This window comes from Lontra canadensis, unplaced genomic scaffold (genome assembly GCF_010015895.1).
Source record: "Lontra canadensis isolate GAN:19392208 unplaced genomic scaffold, GSC_riverotter_1.0 scaffold17, whole genome shotgun sequence".
In the NCBI taxonomy this organism is placed as follows: domain Eukaryota; kingdom Metazoa; phylum Chordata; class Mammalia; order Carnivora; family Mustelidae; genus Lontra; species Lontra canadensis.
Window position 1 is genome coordinate 5,360,180 of NW_022631011.1, and position 21,800 is coordinate 5,381,979.

The window sequence follows — 21,800 nt, forward strand, 5'->3', positions numbered from 1 at the left end:
AGGCTTTATGTATATTAAACTCATTTAATCTTCCAACAGCTCTCAAAGATCAGTTACTATTATTATATCCCCATTTTTAAGATGAGAAACTGGGGCCACAGAGAAAATATGCACCTTCCACAAGTTTACACAGCTAGTAAGTGGCAGAGTGAAGATTTTCACTTAGGTATTCTGACTCCACAGCCTGCAAAACACTGCTGTGCAATATAGTAATTTGTGTTCTCTAAGTGCACACACCACACTCATTGGTAAAACTTTAAACTTAGTACCAACAAGGGTTTGGTACATCTGGGGGAAAAGGAAAGGAGAAGAAATCTGAAAAGGGGGGAGACTATTAGATTTGAAAATAAGTCCTCCTGGATATCCATACCTATCTATTTCTGCAGAATTTATTCCAGAATTTGACACACTCTCTGACACTGAACCCTGACTATCCTTCTTGGTAGGTTCTAATCCATTCTTTATGTCATCAAAATTTTCATATTTGAGAGCTTGGACCAGCTGTAATAGGTACATCAACAAATCCTGGAAAACAAACACAAAAAATAAGCTAATATTAGAAAAACAAATGCAACAGGATTATAGACATAATTTATTCCTAAATATCAATAGAACAGTTTAGTTTCATCTACCACTTATCAGCTGTGTTACCTTTGGCAAGTTATAGGTTATTTAAGCTCTTGGTGCCTCACTGGGTCCTCATCTATAAAATGGACATAATTATATATACCTTAGAGATCAGTTGTTAGGATTAAATCAGTTAATAGAAGAAAGTCATAGAATAGTCCTGGCACAGAGTAAATGACCAATAAATGCCTTGTTTATTTTATTTTTTTTAATTTTAAAGATTTTATTTATTTATTTGAAAAAAAGAGTAAGAGAGCAAAAGCAGGGGGAGAGGCAGAGGGAGAGGGAGAGGGAGAAATAGGCTCCCTGCCTGAGTTGGCTTGATCCCAGGACCCTGAGGTCATGACCTGAGCCAAAGGCCCACACTTAAGAGACTGGGTCACCCAGGTGCCCCTAAATGCTTTGTCTGAAGTAATATGCAAAAAGCAAAGCAAAAAACAAAAACAAGGATTAAGATGGTTCATGTAAAATTAAGAAATTAAAGAAGGATCCTTATCTCAACAATAGATCAGATAACAGCATTTTATGTCTATGATTTCGTAAGAAACTCCAAATTTTCAAGTTCTAAAAGACTTCTATTTCATATGCTTTTCTGGTTAGGACTTTTTTTGAATCTTGAGCTCTTCTCTCCCACCCCCCTTGAAAGCTCAGGTTTTGGAGAATTGGGGTTACTTCTTAAATGAAAAATCCGATAAAACAGACATTTTAATTTTAACACTCTTCGTTAAGGAAAAAGCTTACTTTTCTGCCAACTAGCAATAATGGCTTAAAGAAAATAAAACCTAAGACTAAATTTCCCATACTGCTATTGACAATCAATGGGATAATTAGGACTCAAAGTGTTAACAAAGTATTTTTTACTTTTCTGAGTTTTCCTTTAATGTAAAAAGACTTTTCAGGTTTAATATTTTGGATGGAAATGCTTCCTGTCATACTCTCTATAAATGTCATACTCTCTTGGCCCTTCCCAATGACTGTTAAGAAAATTCCAAAAATTTCATTTTAAAAATAATTACAAACAGAAGAAATTCACAAAACTCAAAATATGTCTTAAAAGTATCATTACTGTTGCGTTTATGTTGACACTCACCCAGTTAGCACCTCGAAACTCATGATTAGGGGTGCCTGGGTGGCTCAGTGGGTTAAAGCCTCTGCCTTCGGCTCAGGTCATGATCCCAGGGTCCTGGGATCGAGCCCCACATCGGGCTCTCTGCTCAGTGGGAAGCTTGCTTCCCCCTCTGTCTCTCTGCCTGCCTCTCTGCCTACTTGTGACCGCTCTCTGTCAAATAAATAAAATCTTTAAAAACAAAACATAACAAAAAAACTCATAATTAGATAATTTTTGAGACTTGGTGACCACACCTCAATCTCAGTCTCCTCTTTAAGCCCACAAACCAAATAAAATCCCCTGTCAAAACTTGAGGGTCCACACTTTCCTTCACTATTTGTAACAAATACAGAATTTGTATTTATTTGCTACATTATTTACTCTTGGTCTCTTCCAGTTTATTACAAATGTCATGAGGACAAAGACCACTTCCAACAACCTGTTTCCTTTACTTAATATCATACTACACGTTTTAATAACTTTTTTCTTACATTAATATAGTCAACATTTTTATCACTTTTTAAATACTGACAAAGAATAATATACAAGATTTCACCATTAAATATGATTTTGTCACAAAAAAGTTAAATGAAAGGTTAACAGGTTTATTCATCCATTTTCAAATATACTGATGTCGGTGGCCAGAAAAAACAAAATGACTCTGTATCAAAGCACCTCTATAGTGTTCTGCTTCTAAAAACCATTTTTTAATTGGAGCACAAACATCTGATTTCCTACAATTCTTCTGAGACTTATGACATCTAATAGCAATAGGCATGCTTTTTCTAAGAAAAAAAAAAAGTGAATTAAATAACAGAAAATTGATTAATATATTTAATGACAAGTATCCTTCTCAGGAGGTATAAGTAACTAAGTTTCACTGCTAGCCTTCCTTACCAAGGCATGCTTCAAAAATGCTGCTGAATATATTACCTGTTATGTTTTCTCCACTGTAGAAGACTTAACCACATGAAATCAAAAAGGCTGTATCATTATTAAATTCCCTAGGAAGGAGGAATTCAGAAGAAAACCTTCCTCTTTTTAAGTCACTCATTACTATCTGATTTGTTGGCATGGTATTCTATAGTCAAACTGCTCTTCGCTTCATTTGTATAAAGTCTGTTTGCTCATTATACAGTCACACCTTGAAAAACATAAAATTCTTCTGAGCATGAAGGACATAAGCATCCGAGTAAAACAAAAGAAAAAAATCAGGTTTCCGACTGAGGCAACTCAGTAAAAATTTCCCAAGAGCTATAGAATATTATCTAGATAGTGATCACCATTCTTCTTGATAACATGTTAATTCTAATGCTTCAGAGTGCACAGGCAAAGTTCCATGTAAAAAATCGCTCACTTACTTCTCATTTCTTATTGAATTAAGAGTAATTCTTCATATAGGCATTTACAGTTAGAAGGACATGGGTTCTGATCTTACTTCCTGAACAGCTAGCTACATACAACCCACATTCCTGTTAAAGTAAAATACTTTCTATTTTTCTTCTACTTTTCATTCTCTTTGCCATTGCTCATACAGGTCTCTCCACTTAAAATGTAAATTCATGTCCAATGGTGAAAATTCATTCTTCCTTCAATATCTATCTTAAATGCCACTTCCTCCTCAAATTCTATGGAGTATCTCTCTTTTTGAGCCACACAGCAATAAGAAATATGGCTTTTAAAAAATTCCTAAATAGAGTATCAGCAAATTAAATTCAGAAAAGTATTCAAATATTGGATAAAATTTATTTTACAAATGTGTGGCTGTACAACATTAGGAAATTCACCAGCAGATTCCATATTTAGCATATATTGTATGCTGATGTTTTCCAGATAGCACAATGCCATACCCACAAAATATATTAAACCATCCAACATCTATAAAAACTAACAACAGAAATCAGTGAAGTGATTAAATAAAACATAAATATGAACACACAGTTTTGGGGTGCCTGGGAAGTGCAGTCGCTAAGTGTCTGCCTTTATCTCAGGTCATGGTCCCAGGGTCCTGGGATCAAGCCCAGAATTGGGCTCCCTTGCTCAGTGGGGAGCCTGCTTATCCCTCTCCCTTTACCTGCTTTTCCCTCTCCTTGTACTCTCTCAGTCAAATAAATAAATAAAATATTTTTTTAAAAAAGCCCACAGTTTTTCATTTAACTAAGAGATAAAAGGGGTGAGGTAGTTCATAACAGTAACAATAATTATCAGGGAATAAATGTATTTTTTAAATGTGTAAAATTTGAAAATTCCAAGACTTAAATGAATACAAAAATCATGTCTCCAGGAAGGAAGATTTAATATCATAAATTTTTTGTAACATAATATATAAGTTAAATACAATTCCACTTAAGATTCTGGTGGAGTTTTGGGGCACCTGGGTGGCTCAGTCGTTAAGTGTCTGTCTTCGGCTCAGGTCATGATCCCAGGACTATGATCCCAGAGTCCTGGGATCAAGCTCCGCATCGGGCTTCCCTCCTTCTCCTTCTCCCACTTCCCCTGCTTTTATTCCCTCTCTTACTCTCTCTCAGTCAAATAAATAAATAAAATCTAAAAAAAAAAAAAAAAAAAAAAAAAGATTCTGCTGGAGTTTTAAGAAAATGAAAAAATTATTAAATTCTTGAAAAAAATAAATGGATAAAAATTATAAAGACAATTATAAAAAAGAAAAACAGGAAAAGGATTTGTTTAATCATACTTAATGTTATTGTGAAGAAACTGTAATTTTTTTTAAAGTATGATACAAGTCCCAAAATAAAAGATTTATAGAGGATTATCAGGAAAATGTAAAAGGAATGTGTCTCTTGGCCTAATAATTCCAATATAAGCTACTTCTTCAACAATACAGAGAAATATATACATAAATCTGTTCACTAAAATACAGTATAGCAAAAGAATACAAATAACATACAAATCAAAAGAAGCTGACTGGTTAAATAAATTATAAATTAAATTTGCAATAAAATACTATGCTGCTATTTAAAAAAAAATAAGGTAAATCTTCAGGTGTCCATAAAATCTAGAAAGACAGTGGGGTTTTTTTGCAGATTAAACAAGCCCTTGACATCATTTGCCTTGATATTTATTTACCTATGTTTCCAGACTTCATGGAACCAAATACATTGTTGATAATGAGAAAATGTCCAAGATTATACTGCTCAGTTAAGAAGGCGAGTTTTTAACAATATAAATGATTTTAGTATAAAATTTACATAATATCAATATCATGCAATCTTTCTGCATATGTGTATGAGTACAGTTTTCAAAACTATGACCCACATAATCTTTCCTCATAGCTGTCAAATGACATAAGCAGCAATTATGATTATTTTTTTGGATAGGAAACAGAATAATATAAGATGTTCCCAAAGACATATATTTAGGTACACAGAGTCAGAGAAAAGACAAAATTCATCTTAATATACATCAGTAGTAACAGAATTAAAAGACCTTTTTTTAGCTGACTATATACAATTTATTACTGAACTAAGTTCAGAGAAAAGAAAATCAAGAGATAACTTAACCATCATACTATTTATGCTATCTAGATCTCTAAAACCTGAAAGGGCACCTGGGTGGCTCAGTCAGTTAAGCATCTGAGTCTTGATTTCAATTCAGGTCATGATCTTAGGGTCATGAGGACTAGGCTCTGGCCTAGCCCCTCAACCTGCTTCATTCAGCCGGGAGTCTGCTTCTCTCCTTCTCCTTCTCCCTCTGCTCTGCCCCCACCACCCACATGCTCTTGCATGCAAGCTCTCTCTCTCTCTCTCACTCAAATAAATTAATAAATCTTAAAAAAAAAAATAAATAAGACCTCAAAAAACTACCATATTCTGCAATTTAAAATGTACACAATGCTTCTACCATTATCCTCTATCTCATAACAAAAATTATAAAATGGTCTAGAAATAGTTCAGTACCTACATGAATATGGCTATCACTACAGACAATCAAATACTTAGTTTATAATCCCGTGAGGGAACTTACGACAGACAATAAAAAATGAGGACTTAAATTTTTCTATTTAAATTCTGAAACCACATTGAGAGGCTGTCTTGACTATAGCCCAAAGGCTTTTAGCTAAACTCTGACTCATGTCAAACATAGAGAATTAATGATTTTAGTTAAATTTCTAATGAATTTCAAAATAAATATTTCAGTATTTCCACATTCCAATTTTTACTTGTGATATGGTAAAGACAATGAGGAAGATAATATGCTGAATCACAATGCTTAGGATTGCTCTTTAACAGGAAAGTGAAAAACATCCTATTCCAATAAAATTATACTATATCTGAGATTTGCCTCCAAATAATCCAGTGGAGGGTACGGAATGGAGAAGAGGAAATAAGTGGTGTTACAGTTGAAACAAGACCAGCTATGAGCTGGGAAATGCTGAAGACGGGTAAATTATATGTGAACATTCACTGCACTATTTATTGTTTACATTTTACAATAATTAAATACAGACATACATCAACCTTATCAACCTTAATAAATGCTGTGTTTGCCACTATGAATTCAAAATGATTTTTTGAAAAAAAGATCTTTGATGGGGGCACCTGGGTGGCTCAGTGGGTTAAAGCCTCTACCTTCAGGTAGAGGGTCCTGGGATTGAGCCCCACATTGGGCTCTCTGCTCTTCAGGGAGCCTGCTTTCTCCTCTCTCTGCCTGCCTCTTTGCCTACTTGTGATCTCTGTCTGTCAAATAAAAAAATAAAAATCTTTAAAAAAAAAAAAAAGATCTTTGATGTTACTTGTTGTATGGGGTCAACATTCACATATTTTATATTATATATATATCATATAAATATATATATAATAACATATGAGATACACACACACACAAACACATGCATATGTATATATATATATATGTATATATATATATATATCTTGAGGCTTGAAAAGAGTTATCTCATATCCATAAGTCCTGCAGGCTAGCATAAACTATTAGGTTATGTTTGGAAAAGACATCCACCATATAAAAATTAATAAGTAAAAACAAAATTGCTGTATTACTCTATCTTATTAGCAATTACTAAAATTCAAAATCTAGCAATGCTTTGTGTCGACATAGAGTGTTCCTCCTTCCCTGGTGGCTTTATATGTATATAAATAGTCAGCATAAAGTTTGCAGTCTTTGCTTTCCAGAGGATTCAAAACCACCTTCAGGAAATCTACATATACATGTAATTGTCAGCAGCTGAAAGTTTAAAGGAGAAGTTTGAAGGAGAGTAAGATGACCATGCATCTCTATGCTTTAAAGGCCCCAAGGGCTTTTCAAGGCTGCAATTAAATGTGGCTTGTTGTATACTGACTGATAGAGGGGATCTGAATTATTCCCTAGCTGGTGCTGCATTAAACCATTTTTCATTAGAATTCTTTTTTCCAGACAGAGCAATACAAGCTCTGCTGCCAGGTAAATGTCCTGGGAGAGATTGTCCTATCATGTAACAGATCAGGAAGTAAATTTTCATTTCACAGAAGAGTCCTTGGAGGAATATTTTAATTTTACTTCTGAAAACACACCTAGTATATCCTCTTCCCTTCTAAAAATCTCTCTCTCCCTCCCCACACACCCCCCACTCCTCCCTTACACACACACACACACACACACACACACACACAACACACACACCCACACACACACACACACAGGTGGCAGGGATATGCTATAGGAGTCTATAATCAGGCTCTAGTTTAAAATGTACCCAGTCTGGGCCACCTGGGTCGCTCAGTCGGTTGAGCGTCTGAATCGATCTTGACTCAGGTCTTGATCTCAGGGTCATGAGTTCAAGCCTTACGCTGGACTCCAAGCTGGGCATAGAGCCTACTTAAAAAAAAAAAAAAAAAAAAGTATCCAGTCAAAGAGGAGTAATGAATAATAATGTACCTCATCATCTGCTTGTCGCAACCGGGCAACAGCATAACGCCTCACTGTTGGATTGGTGTAATGGGAGGATAACAGCTCCAAGGAGTCCTCTACATCCATTGGCTTCCATTTCCCTAGAAGTTCCAATGCCTGTTTGGCCTCCTGAGGTAGATCCCAATTAACACATTTCAAGAACTTTGTCAAAGCCTGAAATCAGAAAAGATTTCAAAATTAGAAACAACAGCCTATCACCTGGGGTAAGGAAGGTCAAGGGTGACTAGGCAGAGTTTCACTTAGTGCTGGTGGCAGAGCCATGGAGTCGATGACAGACACCTTGTGTAATCACTACACATAGTTATACATATGATCCTAGAAAAATACTACAGGACAGAGAAAAAAAAGAAATACATTCCCTGTAAACTTTACATTTTTCAGGTTAAACCACGTATAGAGCACTATGAATTTTTAAATTTCTTTGGCTTTTCATTTTCCTTTTTTATTTTAAAATAGTGCAGGCCTTAAGACATGGAAATAAAGAGATGAGGCATATTCTCATGAGATGCCTTAAAGACAATCTTCATTTTAAAACATCAACATGTGATATAAAACACTGCAGCCAACGAATGAAGAGTCCAAAGTCAAGTGAGGGTAGAATCCCCAACACTAACCTTACTCTCAAACATCTCCCCAGATCACTGGGTTTCCTAGACACTCACACATGAGGGCTCAAACTAAGTATGTACAGCTCTTACACCGAGAACTATTTGAAAAGACAGTCAATCAAAAACTCCAGAGAAAGAAGCACATAGATAAATGCAGAAGCAGCAGCAAGTATTCTATGATTCAGCTGCCCGTTCATCGTGCCTTTCTGGAACCTCACTTCTTTAGACAGGCAGCATATTTATCTAAAGTTTTCACAAGATCGTCCCAGGTAAGTAAATGACCTTGGAGCATAACACTCATGGTTGCATACATAATAAATGCTCTTTTAAAAAGGCTGAACACTTGTTTTCCATAAGGAAAAAGAAAAAAAAAAATCTCTATTGTCACATCTTCCTACTGAGAACACTTTTCAGGCTGATCCCATTTTCTTCTTTCCCATGACTTTATCTTTTGAACAAAGATAACTTTAAAACTTTAAATTCCTACTCTGCCCAACTAAATCCTTTCATCAGTAAACTATCAAGTTCTCAAGAAAATGTCTCTTTGGACAATAAAACACAATTACTGGTTAGTATGACATAAATGAACCTTGATGCCCCTCACCTAACTTACTCTTAATTTAACTAAATTAAGCAAAAAAGCACAATGGAGATTATCTAGTTCATGGCTCAAAGTGTATATCATCTCAGTTAAGTGGCTTACCTATCACCTCAAAATGGTGGACAATCTACATGCAAAATCCACATTATCTTGAGTATGGCATAGCCTTCTAGCTAAGAGCCTTAATACCAGTTTCACTTCTAATCATTTCATTCAAACTCTCAGAAGCTCAAGTTAGAAGTGATGTTAGAATGACTCTCCAACTATCAACAGAAATTCATCTTCTAACATCCCTGCCAAAAAGAGACCTAATATTTAAGTAATTTCAGTGACTAATTTCCAAACACCCATTCTTTTCATGGACAGTGAAGCCATTTTTATTTTTTAACTGTAATGTACCAAAAGACAAATGTGTTTTCATATAACTTCTTCCCACTAATCAGTTTAAATGGGAAGAATGAGAGTAAATTTAACCCCACCACATGGACATCTTTTCTAACAGTTGATGATGACTGCCATATGGTTACAGTGTGGTGTCCTATTTTATACAAACAAACAAAACCAATATACAAACATAACAACAAAACTGTGGCTTCTTTCCCAAAACCGATACTTTTCACCACAATCCTCTAATTCTCATTAAGCGACCTTTAATTCTCTTTCTATGTTTCAACCAAGCTAACCTATTTTTCACATGACTTTGTCTAACTCCCATCTATAAGCTCTTCACCCAAATAGTAGTGTCATCTTCAAGGCCAGCTTGTCAAAGACTCAACTTTTCCAGTAAGTTTTCAGCAACTCTGAGCTCTTCCTTTAGTAGCTGCCTTAATTGTACTCTCTTCATTCAAATGATGCTCTTCTAATTTGGCAGGCACTCTTAGCTCACAACGGGAGCCTGCATTGCGCAAGACTGGCTATCCATTTCTTCTGTACCTTCCACGTGCCATTTAGCACAGTCCTCCCTTCTCCATGTACGAACACAGACCACCCTTCTAACTTATTCCATGCATTTATTTTTTCACTTTTAAAATGTGTTTCTATGTTGAATGTTAAAACAAAGCAGTATTTCTTAAATAACTACAATGAAAAATTTTCCATTTCACAGCAGCACATCAGCAGTCTTAATAGAAATGTGTGGATATGTACTTATAAGCAAATTTCACAGCATGCTGATGTACTCAATTCAATAACTGAAACAATCTCACCCTCAGATTCTCAGATTTACAGATTTACTAGTAAGATTTATAGATCGTGCTGCTGCCAAGGAACTTAAGGCACTGTACAAAAAATTCACAACTTTATAATGCTGAATGTCACAGATGTAAACAAAGAGGTAGTAGAATAAAGAAGGAAACAAGGAGAAGAGAAAAGAGAAAGGCAGGAAGTGCAAGAATTTGAAGCAAAATAATGATGATACTTAATCTCTGGCCCTTTAAAGATGTAAAGGTACAGGATTCAAATGATGCAATTTTATCCTTAGCGTTTCCACAAATAACTGGAGAGTACAGGCTTTAGAGCCAGAGTGTTTGGGGTCAAATCCTAATTCCCAACTCCATCAATTAACTAAGTCAGTAGGAGCACATTATTTAACTTTAAATAACATATCTTATAAGGTTGTGGTAATGATTAAATAAAGTTACTGAGTGTAAATGTTTAGAACAGTACTTTGTATATAATAAACATAATACATATTTGATGTTATTTTATCATCTAATGTTACTGTTATTCTATTTGACGTTGAGTCAACATCAAATGTTAATATTTACACATTTGTTGCCATGTTTCATATTAATGGGAATATTATATTAACCTCCCTTCTGATCTTAGAACCTCCCCACTATTATCTCCAACTCTTAGAATCATGTTCACAATCACTTCAAAGATGAAAAAACTATGTTCACCATATATATATGTCTAGTTTTAACATCTACCGAGTAAGTTATTGGAAATTTCTAATTTGTTGCTAAAGAGAAACCCATTCCTCTACTCAGAACACTTCTGACAACAAACGTGGTTTTCCACACCCAACAATTCCTTAATTTTCTGAGGACAGTAACTAGGTGTCCCACAATCTAACTCAGTTTGGAACTACCTGGAATTACTGAAGATTCCATAGATTAAAGAGTTGGTCTCACAAAACTGCTTCCCATTTCAGATGTCAATCGCAAATTTGGGGTCCCCACGTTGCCCACACTGCTGTCTGAATTGGGTACAAATCAAAAGTTACCAACAACACATTCCTCAGGTTCAGGAATTTGCTCTAACAGCTCACAAAACACAGAGAAATATTTTACTTATTATTGCCAATTCACTGTGAAGGATATAAAATGAATAACCAGATGAAACATTGGGCAAGGTGTGGAAGGATCCCAAGCAAAGGATCTTCTCTCCCTATAAAAGTCTTGGGTATGCCACTCTCCTGTCACATGCATGCATTCACCAACCCAGAAGCTCTACAAACCCTGTCATTATAGGTTTTTATGAAGGTTCCATTATGTAGGTATGATTTCTCAAATTTCTGGCTAGTGGTGATTAAAGCAATTCCTAGTCCCTCTCCCAGAGGTTAGGGGGTAAGGGTGAAAATTCCAACTCTCTAATCACTTGGTTGGTTCCTCTAGCAACCAGTCCCCTCAAGCAAGAGTCACCTTATTAGGAAAAACTCCAGTATGGTTGAAAGGGACTTATCATGAGTAACAAATGACACTCCTCTCATCCCTACCACTCAGGAAATTCTCAGGACTTTAGAAACTCTGTGCTAAAGACAAAAACCAAATATATATTTCTTATAGTATGACAATAACACACTGGTACTTCTAAAACTTTAGACTGAAAACTGAAAATATCTCCTCATCCTGCTCTTTCCATTTGCCCTATTTCCATATTTTAGGCACTTAAGCCAAACTCCTGGGAGGCGTCACCAAGTTATTTTATCCATTCTCCTCTCCTTCCCTTGCCCTCCAATATCACTCTTAAAATCATACATGAGCCTCCTAATTAGGTCTCTTTTTCCATTCCTAGATCTCCTCCAATCCACCTTGGCTTGACTTCCTTAAAACAATTACTTCTTAAGACACATTCTGTTGCTGTAGTGGACTGTTTCCTACTGCCAGTGAAATCCAACTCCCAGGTGTAGAATTCAAGGCTCAAATGGACTCCATCTTTTCTGTTTCTAAACCATTCATACAATTTTTTGTCTCTGAACCTAACACATTGCCTTACTCATGCTTTTCTTCCCCATGAAAAATTATCATCAAATAAAAATATCATCGAAGCTTATTCAAACTTCAAGACCAATCTTTGCTCTGTGAAATTTCCTTCATATCACAGCACAGTTTGTTCTACTCCACATTTCTATTATAGCAATTACCTAAACGTTTATTGAGAGTAACCTTTAATCAATTACACGCTTATGCTTCTCCATTTTTACTGTGTAGAAATATTATTTCCCTAAAACAGTTTCAATTTATATGAAGACAGAGAAATGGTATTTTGAAGCCCAGAGTCTTGAACAATACTAGGCCAAGAGTGGTAACAAACGCTTTCTGAACTGAATTTATTACTGCTATGGTTCGTCATCAATTTATTGACAGGAAGCACAAATATGATTATTGTCCTGATGCCCCAGTCTCAGTAGCTACTTCAGAAACAGCCTCACAGAACATTCAGTGCATCACTATTATCTTTACCACATGTGACTCTTCTTACTGCTTTTCCCCCCCAAAGATAATAAAAAGCCATTAAGAAAGTTATTTTCAATTAATATTTTTATAAGCAGAAGCCATTTACCACTGACTCATTTCGAAAGTTACAATATTCACATTTTTGATTTCATAAAAATAGGTCACTTCCTACATATTATGGACCATAAATTTAAAAATTCTTCCTAAATGTCATTGGTTTTGCTAGACAAAGTGGTTATTGTGAACTTTTTAGGTGCAATATCAAATCCAGACTAGATGGTTTTCATCCGAAGTACTTAAGACAGGTCATTTATAAAAAAGTAGGTGAGAAGACAAAATTTAATTAAAAAGTAATAAGAAACGTAACTTTGTAAGAACTAATTTCTATCAATTTGTTTTCTGAGTACTGTTTTCTCTCCAGGAAATCTTTTCAGCCCTGGGGCCCAAATGCCAAATAACCTAAATCAGTTTCTGAGAAACTGACACTGAAAGAATTTCTTAGTATAAATAAATTAAGGGACAAGGGTATCAGAGTATTTGTTTTCTACAAAACCCATTTTAAATTATTACAAAGATACAAATGCAGCTGTGTGAATAATTCCTCTGGTTACTTCAAGGACAATATATATATTTGGTTTACTGAAAAGTGCTTCCCAAACATTAAAAAATATTGTTTGGTCTACTCTAGTGATCATAAGAATCCTGTAATATGTCCTGAGAATTGAAGTTTCATCACCCACCTTTCGAAAACTTGAAATCAACTAGTTAAATGAAACTTGTCACACACTTTATATCACTTGAGCATTTTATTTCTTTTGCACATATCTAGAAGTAATTGAATTTCAGTGAGAAGTGACTACTTGTTTAAACAAACAATTTTTCTTGCAAGCCTTTCTATCTAAGGCAGTTCTGCTCTGTAAATCTTTTCTATGCTTCTTGAACCCATACATTCTAACAGGTTTAATTCAATATCTCACTGTGTATTTTAGAAAACACTGTGCTAAATTCAAGATGCAATTTTTGGGACCAAGGTTATTCTTCATTTAACTGAATACATGTACTAACCCAATCTTTCTATTAAACACAGAATCATACCCTGAGTTTCTATTGATGAATATTTCCCTTTTTGCAGTGATGACGAGAATAACACTCAAAGTTATACTAAATTTAAAATTCTTCTCTCACTCTTGTTAAGGACATAAAGAAGAGTTAATATTGACTTATCTACAAAGAATTTCCCAAGGCCTCAATAAAAGATAAAGAAGAAAAGCTGAAGAGGTAAGATGAGCTGCAAATGAATTTTTATCTTCAGAAACCAAAAGAAATGCAATTGTTTCAGAAAAGCAAGTTCAACAAAGTAGCTAAAGACTGTCTCATGAGATTGTAGAACATATTCATTCATTCTCATAGAATTATATAATAGCTTTCTGACAGATATTAATTTTCTTAACACTTCTATGTTTTGTCCCCAAAACGTTGCAGAATGCCTGCTCAGGCACATGCATGACGTTCCAAATATTTTCCCTACAATCCACTTTTCTACAGCTTCATTGACTGAGTTCGCTTCTAACTCAGAGATATGAGCACATCAAGAGTTAGCATCTGTAAGTTCTGTGCTGCTGCACAGGTCTCCTCATCTGAAGAACACCAACATTAACACTGATATTCTAGGGTTATTGTGGGACTGAAAAGATCCCTGGCACACCATGGCTGGTGAATCAATACTGGTTACTACTATCTTATCTTTAGAGTTAATCCTAGAACCTATGTTCTAACAATTGACAGTTCTAAGAATTGACAGTTCTAAGAATTAACATACTTTAAGTATGAAAAGAGACTTAGAAGTTCCCAATTATTTAATCAACTCATATTAAATGTGAAAAACCACAACTCAGACAGGTGAAATGATTGACCAGCTGTCAAAAAGCTTCTTAATGGCAATAGTAAGACTCAAACCAAGTCCCCAGACCCAAATCTACTGCTAATTTATCATAATTCTCTCTCCAGAAACTTCATCAACTCCTTGGTTTCATTAAGAAAAGCAAATGTCTAGATGGCACAGTCAGTTAAGTGGCTGACTCCTGATATTCGACTCCTGATTTCAGCATAAGTCATGATATCAGAGTTGTGAGATTGAGACCTGCATCAGACTCCATACTCAATGCTGAGTCTGCCTGAGATTATCTCTCTCCCTCTCCCCCTGCCCCTCCTCTCTATTTACACAAGCTCTCTCTCTCTCAAATAAATGAATATATCTTTAAAAAAAAAAAAAAAGGAAAGAAAAGAAAAAGCAAATGTCTCATTCTAACCTTGCCTCCTGCATGCCAAGATGGATGCCACTCCACAAACTCAATTTACACATTTCAAATTACACTTCTCATACTCTCTCTCTAGCTACATCGCCTCCAAAATTCTATAGTCCCTTTAATAACATAAATAGTTGGCTAGTCATCTAGGCTGAAAGAGGTGAGAACAATGAAGACAGAAGTGAATCAATATTCACTCTGCATCTACTAAGTGCCAGGTACTTGGACAGTTTATTCACCAGTATTACCTCACCTGTGAAGAAGGGCTGGCATCATTAGAAAATTGAGGAAACCAAGCTTCCAAAGCAATTCTCCTAAACTTACATAGTTAAGAATAAGTAGAAGTGCCAGAAACTGAACCCAAGTCTCTCTGACTTAACCCATTCAAACTATGCATGTATGCATAATCTGTGCACCACGTAACTGGTACCTGTGTCTTTGTGCATATATCCTTTGTAATATTTAAAAAAAAACATATCATACATATTCACCTATATCATATTTTTTATTTGACAGTAACACTCTATTTCCATGGGAATTTAACTTCATCTTATTAGCAAAAAGTTTACAGATAAATCAGATATATGAAAATATTCAAGATACTCACCTTTTCTTGATTAGTAAGATAATATCTAAACTTCCAAACAAGATCTTGTTCTTCATATGTAAGTTGCTTGGTTGGTGGATAACTCACAATAATCTACAACAAAGGAAAAAAACTACTTTTGTCAAATATATTCTTCCTATTTACTTCCACTTCATTAAAAATTTTTCATTTATTTAAATATTTCTATAGTAGAACTTTTAGAGAAGTAGGGAGAATGTACATGCGGCAGAGTAAAACTTAAATCTGCTGTACTTATTAGTCTAAAAAGAATATTATTGGAGTGCAGGGGGAGAAAAAGACGAAATTTAAAAATTAACACTCCATATAAAAATCTGTAACTACAGAGCTCATTTCATTCAACCAAAAAATAAACCAAATCAAAATAGCAAAAGTCCCCTTTTAGATAACTGAGTTTATAAACAATAAACATTTCCCCTATGAAGTTAACACACACAATGCATTTGTGCACACCAAGGTTTCTCTGAGCCAGTATCTTAGGGCCACTTTTTAAGACCACTATATCAAGAAAGTATATACTATTTGTAGCTCTGCCTCCAGGGTTAATATATTTTCTTAAAGCCCCAAAATGATTTAAAACAAAAACAAAAACAAAAAATACAGAAAAAACAAATCTGTTGAAAATACACAGATTTTATTACCCTGAGAAAAAAATATGCATCTGAACCACTTTCAAATGAGTGGCTAACATATCAGCTGCAACCAAATTACACATTTCATTTTTTTATATTAATACTTTACAAATTCTCTTACATTTAGTTGATCTCTTGTGGCAGCATTAGGTTTGAGATCATGGTCAGACGGTCCACTTCGTAAACTCCGGGCAAGCTTGTGGTGTTTGCTCTCAACTAAATTCTCCTATAAATTATTTATAAATATTTATCAGTAATGTAAGTTTCATCAAAAGGAAGTTTCAATAGCCAATTAGAAATGCAAAAATAAGTAGTTGCTTACTCAAGACCACTTTATAACACTTAACATCTTATTCTTGTTACAACTTTTGTCCCCTATGTATTTTTTTTCAAATACCTCATCTCAGGGTCATGATTTCATAGGTCCTGAGACTGAGCCTCAAATCAGGCTCCACCCCTGGCAGGAGTCTGCTTCAAGATTCTTTCCCTCTGTCCCTCCCCTATTCTCTCTCTAAAATAAATAAATAAATCTTAAAAAAAAAAAAAGAATGAAAATTAATTTGAAAAAGAAAAACACAATTTTGTGATAGGGAAACTAAACATGCCTTATGCTTCTCTAGTGCCGTAATAAGCATTTGCTGTTCCAACTTCTTAAAACATCTCATAACACCCCCTATTCTCCATACAGTCAAGGTTTTCACATCCTCTACACACTCAGATAAAACCTTCACTCTATAATCTTCCCTGACAACCCAGGCTAAAGCATTCCCTCTTCCTACGAGCTACTAGCGACCTTGTGATATCACTGTACTATCATCTTACCAGTTTAACTTGCCAGTAGTGACTGAGGGCAGGGAAGATAACCATAATGATTGAATATACACATATTTGGTGTAAACTATTCTACCTATGGCCAAAATCATTAGTTTTAATCATACTGTCTATGCTTAAAGAGACTTATTTTACTTATTTTTGCATCTGTGAATTGTATTCTCGTCTTTCTCTTTTCAATTGTTTCTTTGCTGCTCTGTCACTTGTTTTTAAGAATTCTCTATATATTAGATATTCATCCCTTTGTCTGTGATTTATGTCAAGAAAAATTTCTTCAAGTTTGTCCACTGTCTTTTAATTTTGTTACAGTGTTTTGCTATGCAATTTTTAATGTAATCAAATTTATTAATTACTTCTTTTACTGCCTCTGGATTTTGTGTCATTGTTAGAAGTGTTTCCCTACACGGAAAGTAAAGTACTCATAAGGCCTTGATTTTTTAATACTTAAATCCAATCCCTGATCTACTTGGAATTTTTCTTTATGTATGATGTGAAGTATGGGTCTAATTTAATTTTTTTTTAAGATTTTATTTATTTATTTGACAGGCAGAGATCACAAGCAGGCAGAGAGGCAGGCAGAGAGAGAGAGGGAGGAAGCAGGCTCCCCGCAGAGAGCCCGATGCAGGGCTGGATCCCAGGACCCTGAGATCATGACCCGAGCCGAAGGCAGAGGCTTTAACCCACTGAGCCACCCAGGTGCCCCGGGTCCAATTTAATTTTATCTTTTTCCAAATGGCACATCATTAAGTTCCCCAGCACTATTTTCCAGTGATGAAATGTCACCTTTATGATATTTAGGATGTTTGTTTCCAAAAGATTCCCAAGTCGCCTTTTTTTTCTAGTTTTTTATACTCTTTCTCCCCTGTCTCTTCCTTTGATGTTGGAACATCAGTCATTACTTCCTGCTTTAATGACCTGCATTTACCTCCATCATCATGCTTTTATCTTCTAATATATTACTTTAAATTCACTTTGGTCTGATTAAGAAAGTAACTAATCCAATTAGAAACATAAAAAATAAGAATAAAATGGTTCAGGGTGATGTCATGAGTTGTAAGTGTGAATATCATGGTATTATGCTACTAAAAGGATTTTTTGCCTGAAACTTTCTAAATTTAAAGTCATCAAATTAAACCACTGTTGCAAAGAATTCTCCCTGCTTCACATCCCCAAACTATCACCTCAAAATTCCATAGATGGGTATCTCTAAATCATCCAAGTCACCAAGATCCAAATTAAACAGTTCTAGTAGCTATAATGATCTTCCAGATTTTTCAACAAAATTAATCTCCCTAAAATTCTCATCCATTGAACCCAGTGTTACATCCTGGTATAAAAAACTCCCCTCCCAGTCTTTCAAATATCTGCTTCCCAAGTTCTCACTTCAAGACTACATCCCTTACTCTTCCAATAATTCAAATAAATGTTTCCCCAACAATACACTATCCTAACCATATTTTTAGATGTTGACATTGTAAAGTTCCACCTGAACCTACTTCCAGTTAGCTAAAATGGACTTATAAGTCACTTTTGGATAACTGACTTAGTTACAAATATACTTTTTTAAAAGAAAGTGTATGTTGTAGATCCAAGTCATAATCACTCTGGAGAAAAGCACTTTTGTAAGAAATTCGGCAATAACTCACCATAGACATCTGAGGGTCAGGAACTTTTACTATCTCAAAGCTTGTTAAAATTGGAGATGACTCATCACCATCCTGGATTATAGTGTAGTAAGTTAAAAAAAATAAACAAAATTTAACCAAATGGTAAGAAATAATACATGATAATGTACGCTACAAAGCATTTTAGTTCTATTTAATGAACATTATTCCTCCCTTTTAAAAAAGCATCTTCTTTCTACTGCAATTTAAAATACATATCCAATTTTTACCTGTTATTGCTAATGAATATTTGGGGAAAAATAAAATCTAACAATAAAAAACTTGTTACAGTTTTAAGATATATGAGGTCTAAAAATCAGTAGATTGTTTTTGTCAGTTATTTTTAACTCTGCTTATAACCCTAGTGGGCCAAAATAATAATATCCTGATTTTCAAACTTACAACTAAAAACCACAAAGTACGATTAAATTATGGCACAAGGGATGTGTTGCATCATTTGCAAAAAATACTAAGTAGATGTTGGTAACTTTCAAATTACCACAACTGAGTTCCATTCAAAGAAGTTGGATTTTAAGCGAGGTGTTAATGTTACCTGAAATTTATACATAGCTAGAGACTTAGCAGCGTTGCTTCTACTCAATACAATGGAAACCTGAATAAGAAGAATTAATCCATCAATTCTTAAGACACAAAGCTGCTTTACTTTGTTGGTATTATCATTTTTGGTAATTCAGCATAGTAAATGTCACTGCATACATACCAGAAAATGGTAAACTAATTAAGATCAAAATTCATTTCCTCACAACTGTATACCTCGCATCAAGCTTTTCTGTCAATTTCCAAATGCTAGTATTTCCAATGTTAGATACGTGCAGGCAAATCAGGAGAGAGTGAAAGAAGGGAAGTACTGGGACTTGACTTTAGTTCAGTAATTGAGTCTTACAGAAAACCACAAATTCCCACAGCCGTTGTTTAACAGGCTGGTTCTCAGTCACAACACCAAGAAAACACATTTATCAGCCCAACTGTGACAAGTAATCTTCACTAAGGCTATCTGTCACAAAAGACAGGTGACAAGAAAGTCTATTTCCATTAGATTCAATACACTGGCCCAGCAATCTTTACACTAAGTGGAAATATGACAGGGTAGGTAGACAGGCATTAATTTATGAGCAATTTTCAAGAAGCAGCAGAAAGAGGTCAAGAACCTTTTCAAAAACACTTGAAATTCTTCCAGTTTTTATTGTTATTATTTCATCTATTATCAAAGTTGTCTTTCAAAAGATTCTTCAAATCTCTTATGCTTCAAAGCACCATTAGCATCTTTTTGCAATACAAACCCTATATGGAGGAGAAGTAATACTTTTTCATTACACATAGTATAAGATGTAAAATGTTAGTTTATTAAAGTGACAAATTGTATTTTTGCAATACAAACCCTATATGGAGGAGAAATAATACTTTTTCATTACACATAGTATAAGATGTAAAATGTTAGTTTATTAAAGTGACAAAACAATTTCACTCACCTATATTTCCCCTTCTTTTTAATGTAGCTTTTCTAACGAATTAATAAGCAATGTTAGTCTATCTCCCTAACTTCTTTTTACCAAAGACTATCCTTTTCAACTAAAAGTTAACTTTTCCTAACCTTTTACTAAAGGGAAGGGATACAAGCTAAAGAGAAAAAAATATGTGTTAACTTGAAAGTTACCAGAAAAATGATCATAAATTAACTACACAAACCCTAAAACTCCATTACGAAAACTTCTTTCAAGTAGTAACTTACATTTATAAAAAATGTATATTTTAAAAAATCACTATGACAGCTTTAATAAATAACACTAAAGCATAAATATAATTTAGAAGTGTTGCTTCTAATAAACAAATATATTGCATATAAGCTTAGCTATATACTAGAAGAAATATTATTCCATTATGCCATGTATCAAAAGTCTGTCCTCACTCATACTGATTTAAGCACCTGTCTAAGATTATTTCCACAATAATACCTGGTTTATGCGATTCTGAACTACGCGTGCAATTATTTCTATAGTGCTTAAATTAAGACCCTTCAACAAGCATTTAAGGCACAGATATTTTTCAAGTAGCGACATATCAAACACAAAACTACTTTCTTTTGGATAATGAGCAGACCAGAGCCAGTCCATTAAATGCATACTTGTTATCACTCAGCCTACTGAAAACAGGTTTTTTTTAAATTCTGCATTTATTACATAAATACACATTTAGGAAGTTTTTTATAAGCATACATATGTTAGGTTCACACATTATATATACAAACTCAAATAGTAAATATACCCTTAATTTTCAACAGCTTATTACTTAAAAACGGATTCCCTTTTTATTTTTCAAATGAATACTAATTGTTAATAAAGCTATTACTTTAATGTCCTACTTGCCAATTTGCAGAACAATTAATCAAAAAGTTTTTAATCTGTTGCATATTTATTGAATTCTGGAACCCAGAACTGCATTACATGAATGATAGGCTTTTGTAATCTTGTTGTAGCTGTATGATCTGATTTGTGTATTTACAAACAGCTGCAGCTGACAGCTGTCTGCTGCTATCCTGCAACCAAATAATTCATCTCAGCAGGTACAACAGTAATTTTTTTTAATGTTTCCCCTCCCCTCTACTTCAGAGACCATAAACAGTTCCAAGGCAAATACCTTTTCATAATAAACAATACCATATTCCTTATCATCACACTTGACACATCGAAACTCAACCATCAAGTACATGAAATTAGAACTTCGTTTCTCACTCTAAAAAAAAAAAAAAGAAAAAAGATTTTTATGAAAAATCTTGATCTTCAACATTGTCTTAAAGGATCAGTACATATCATTATTTCCAATTCACTAATACATGATCTCTCAAGTACAACTTAAAATCTAACAAATATTTATTCCATTATTATAAACAACCTTCACAAGTTCTTCACAACTTACAAGTGGTCTTAAGATAACTAGAAATCATTTGTAAATTTTTGTCAATATACTTGAAACATATTGGGAAATAGTTCCTTTCTCTCCAACATAACAACGTGTCCCCTTAAAAAAAGAAAGGAAACATGTAACAAAGTGAAAATAAAATGAAGTCTAAAAGGGTGATAAGTCTTAAACCAGTTTTTAAAATGGCTTTAAATCATTACGTGTAAAATCATAAAGGTCTAAAGAAATCACTTAAATTGTTCAGCTTTATGATACA

At 34.3% G+C, this 21,800-nt stretch overlaps 1 protein-coding gene across 5 annotated transcripts in view; it reads right to left on the reverse strand.

Moving 5' to 3' along the window:
• Window positions 1–21,800, reverse strand: part of PIK3C3 (phosphatidylinositol 3-kinase catalytic subunit type 3) — a 150,160-nt gene that overhangs the window by 78,704 nt on the left and 49,656 nt on the right. For all 5 annotated transcript variants that reach the window (XR_004382908.1, XR_004382907.1, XM_032859515.1 and 2 more), the window contains exons 6-11: window positions 21,263–21,358; window positions 18,590–18,661; window positions 16,234–16,338; window positions 15,463–15,555; window positions 7,628–7,813; window positions 371–525 (exon numbers count right to left, since the gene is read on the reverse strand). Coding sequence is in view for 3 of the 5 variants with exons in the window: in XM_032859515.1 (XP_032715406.1) it covers window positions 371–525; window positions 7,628–7,813; window positions 15,463–15,555; window positions 16,234–16,338; window positions 18,590–18,661; window positions 21,263–21,358 (707 nt within the window). In the remaining 2 variants the exon portion in view is untranslated. The remainder of the gene's footprint in view (window positions 1–370; window positions 526–7,627; window positions 7,814–15,462; window positions 15,556–16,233; window positions 16,339–18,589; window positions 18,662–21,262; window positions 21,359–21,800) is intronic.